The following is a 3,880-nucleotide window of genomic DNA, read 5'->3' as shown; positions in this document are numbered from 1 at the left end:
CCTCACAGCTCCCATAGCCCTCACAGCCCCCACAGCTCCCATAGCCCTCACAGCTCCCATAGCCCTCACTACCCCCACAGCTCCCATAGCCCCCCACAGCTCCCATAGCCCCCCACAGCTCCCATAGCCCTCACAGCCCCCACAGCTCCCATAGCCCTCACAGCTCCCATAGCCCCCACAGCTCCCATAGCCCCCCACAGCTCCCATAGCCCCCACAGCCCCCCTAGCCGCCATAGCCCCCCACAGCCCCCATAGCCCCCACAGCCCCCATAGCTCCCATAGCCCCCCACAGCTCCCATAGCCCCCACAGCCCCCCTAGCCGCCATAGCCCCCCACAGCCCCCATAGCCCCCACAGCCCCCATAGCTCCCATAGCCCCCCACAGCTCCCATAGCCCCCCACAGCTCCCATAGCCCCCACAGCCCCCCTAGCCGCCATAGCCCCCCACAGCCCCCATAGCCCCCACAGCCCCCATAGCTCCCATAGCCCCCGCAGCCCCCCTAGCCCCCAGCCCCCCGGTCCCCCAGCGCTGCCGGCGGGGGCCGCACCGCCCTGGCCACGCCCACGCAGCGCGCGTCAGAGGCCCAGGCGACCAATCGGCGGCAGCGCTTTGGGAGCAGCCATTCAGCTCCCGGCGGAGGCGGGAAGCGGTCATGAATGGGGCGGGTCACGTGGGGAGGAGCGTTCCCACGCCCCGCGTCCGCCGGCAGCCGGGATGGAGGCGGGAGCGGGGCCGGGAGCGGGGCCGTGGATCGCCTGCGTGGTGACCGGCGCTTCTCGGGGCTTCGGGCGCAGCCTGGCAAGGCTGCTGGCTCCGCGGCTGGGCTCGGGCTCGCTGCTGGTGCTGGTGGCGCGTTCGGCGGCGGCGCTGGCCGGGCTGGCGGCCGAGCTGCGGGGCAGCGGCCCCGGCCTGCGGGTGGAGTGCGTGGCCGCCGACCTGGGCTGCCAGGAGGGGCTGCGGCGGGTGGTCGGTGCCTTGCAGGAGCTGCTGCCCACCGTCCCGCCCGGCCGCCTGCTCCTCGTCAACAACGCCGGTAACAACCACCCCTTTCCTTCCTCCCCCCCTCCCCCATCCCCGGGTTAGCGGGGCTTGGTGGGTGCTTTGGGTGCCAGGAAGTAACCCAGCTGAGTAAATAACCGAAGGAGCAGCAGATATTTCATCCTGTCTGGTTCTTACGAGGTTATTTCAGTCGTGAATACGGGGAGCAGACCGGGGGCCCTGCTGCCGGTACCTCAGGGCTTTGCTGGTTGCCAGTTTGTGGCTGTTACTGGTGGCACGAGAGCAGCTGCCCACCCCCCTGCAGCCTCCTGCTGCTCTGCCCCCCGAGCACAAACCTTCAGAGAGACTTCTAGCCCTTCCTTGTGGGCACATCGCTTGCAGTCTCCAATATCTGTTGGCTTTTGGTGCCTTGTATTGACCTTTTATCACTAGAAATAAGAGCACACGTTCCAGCAGGTAGAAGCTGCTACGAGGGTTAAGTCTTTTACTGATGTGGTTTTGTGCAGGAGAGCCCGTGGTGGCTGGTGGGGACCTTGTACTTCAGGCTGGAGCTGTTTGTTTTGGCAGGGCAGGTCTCCCTGTCCCTGCTGTTGGTTCAGTGGGTGACCCCAAAGCCATGAGCAGAGCCAGGCTGTGCCGAGCTCCTCATGCTGCTGGCAGACCCTGCTGGACTCTGGGCTGACAAAGCTGCTCACCTTTCTCTGGGATAGTGTTGCATGTAGAAATGTAGGAGCAAAAGGGACCTCCTGGGTTGTCAGGCCCGTCTTTAGCTCCTCTTAAACTCGTTTGTCTTCCCTTCCTAGGCTCCCTGGGAGACATCTCCAAATCCTTCCTCGGCCTCACCGACCCGGATGAGATCAACAGCTACTTTGCCTTCAACGTCACCTCGGCGCTGTGCCTCACCTCCGCAGCCCTGCAAGCCTTTGGGACACGGCCCGGCTCGAGCAGGACGGTGGTGAACATCTCCTCCCTCTGTGCTGTGAAGCCCTTCAAGAACTGGGCCCTGTACTGCAGCGGGAAGGCTGCCCGGGACATGATGTTCCAGGTCTTGGCACTCGAGGAGCCCGATGTCCGTGTGCTCAGCTACGCTCCGGGTGAGGAGCTGTTCCTTTTCTCCTGGCTGTGTGGATGGAATATTCCTGCAGCTGAGTTAGGTACAGAGGGGAAAAACGAGCCCCAGATTTTGCTGTTCTCCTCAAGAGATTTCTTTTGTTGTTGTTGTTGCTCTTTCCCCAGGTCCTCTGGACACAGACATGCAGCTCTTGGCCCGCACCAAGACTGGAGACCCTGAGATGCGTCAGTTTTTCCAGAGCCTGCAGCAGAGCCAGCAGCTGATAGACTGCACCGTGTCAGCCCAGAAGCTGGTGAATCTCCTGGAGGAAAACACCTTCCCCTCTGGTGCCCACGTGGATTTCTATGAAATCTGAGCTTCTCTCACTTCTACCTTTGCCTTCATGCTTTGCTTTCTTCTTCTGTCCACCGAGCTGCTTCTTGGGTGCCTCCAGCATCTTGGGTGATCTGGCCTGAGTCCTGAGTGCTGTGCAGCTTTCAGGAGAAGACCTCTGGGTGTCTTATAATACTTTTATCGCCCTGATGGGGCTGGGGAGCAGTTAGTGCTTCACTGCTCTCTGTAGCTGTGGAGCCCTGCTGGGTACTCACTGGCTGGAGCAGGGAATTCTCAGAATCTGGGGATGAAGGAGGAAAGGTGGCTTTTCCAAGGAAATGGACATGGAGCTTAAAGCTCTCCTGTGCAGCAGTGTGTCTGAGCCAAAGAGGTACCAAGACACATGAGGCCAGGTCAGAAAGCCACCCCAGAAGGTCTCAAAGAAGCCAACAGAAGGGTTAGAGCTGAGCGTCCCTGTGTCTGTCCCCATTGCCCCACAGGAGCTGCTTGCTCAGCACCTGAGCAAGTCACCAAAGGACAAAAGAGCCATTCCCAGGGCTGGAAGTAGTAGCTGTTACCTTAGAGCTCTGACTCTCCATCCCCCATCTCACCGTGGCTTGTCCAGACTCCTGCAGTTCTGGAATCGTCTCTGTGTGGGTTTTGTGCACGAAGATGTGGAGCAAAGCCCATCCCTGTGTTTTTTGCACAAAGGCAATAAATCACCAGGAGAGGAAGCTGGCCATGGAGAAGACAGGAATTTTGGGTGCCTGACTGGGGTCACCAGCCTATTCAACCTGTCCCCAGGTGCAGCATGGGTTAGAGCTCATCTGAGACACAGCCCTGAGTTCATCCCATGCTCCTGTTGTCAGGTTCTGGCCCCAAGCCTGGGTTTGGGGCTTCAGCCCCTCCTGTAGGTGTTTAACCTTATTTTTCCATGAAGTTCCAGATGGCAGAGGTCCTTCTAGAAAGTGGCTGATCTGCAGTGTGTGTTGATGGAGGAAAGTCACTTTGAAGCTCAGTGGCATCTCCTGCGTGTCCTGGAAGTGCCCAGTGTCCCTCTGGGCTCAGTGACAGCAGCCTTCCTGCAGTCCTCTCTCTCAACCCTGCATCTCAAATTTAGTCCACTTTGATCTACAATCATTAAAGGTTTCATGTCTATTCTGGTTCCTCTGCTGCATCTTTAAAAGTGAATGCATTTCTGGGAAGGTGGGAGGACAGAGCTGGGGTTAAGCACTGTCTTCATTCAACAAGGCACCAGGAATGAACTCCTGGAGTCCTGCTCTTCTCTCTCTGAGCTGTTTCATGAACTCTTGTGTTAAATTAAATCTGTCCAAATCAAAAACGCTTCCCTCCAGCTACTCTGCTGCATGGTTTGATCTTCCCTCTGCACCTGTGAAACTCCTTATTAGCAAACCCCTCTCTGCTGCTCACTACCCTGGCAGTGGGGTTGTTTTCCAGGGGTTTGACACCTGATGGTGTTGAACATAGTCTGTGAAA

The 3,880-nt window shown here is 58.8% G+C and overlaps 1 protein-coding gene across 1 annotated transcript; it reads left to right on the top strand.

The window, feature by feature from the left end:
* Positions 1-714: 714 nt before the first annotated feature.
* Positions 715-3,541, top strand: LOC127384236 (sepiapterin reductase-like). The gene is made up of 3 exons (XM_051618320.1): positions 715-1,033; positions 1,803-2,093; positions 2,236-3,541. The coding sequence occupies exons 1-3, from the start codon at positions 715-717 to the stop codon at positions 2,424-2,426; spliced, it is 801 nt and encodes a 266-aa protein (XP_051474280.1). The 3' UTR covers positions 2,427-3,541.
* Positions 3,542-3,880: the final 339 nt, after the last annotated feature.

This window comes from Apus apus, chromosome 4, assembly GCF_020740795.1.
Source record: "Apus apus isolate bApuApu2 chromosome 4, bApuApu2.pri.cur, whole genome shotgun sequence".
In the NCBI taxonomy this organism is placed as follows: Eukaryota; Metazoa; Chordata; class Aves; order Apodiformes; family Apodidae; genus Apus; species Apus apus.
The sequence above is the reverse complement of the archived record's forward strand: the minus strand, read 5'-3'. Positions and strand labels throughout refer to the sequence as shown.

Excerpts from the sequence above, each read along its gene's own strand:
- LOC127384236 (XM_051618320.1), top strand. The coding sequence starts at position 715 with ATGGAGGCGGGAGCGGGGCCGGGAGCGGGGCCGTGGATCGCCTGCGTG. Across the intron at positions 1,034-1,802 it reads GCTCCTCGTCAACAACGCCG|GCTCCCTGGGAGACATCTCC; the intron begins GTAACAACCACC and ends TTCCCTTCCTAG. Across the intron at positions 2,094-2,235 it reads TGTGCTCAGCTACGCTCCGG|GTCCTCTGGACACAGACATG; the intron begins GTGAGGAGCTGT and ends CTCTTTCCCCAG.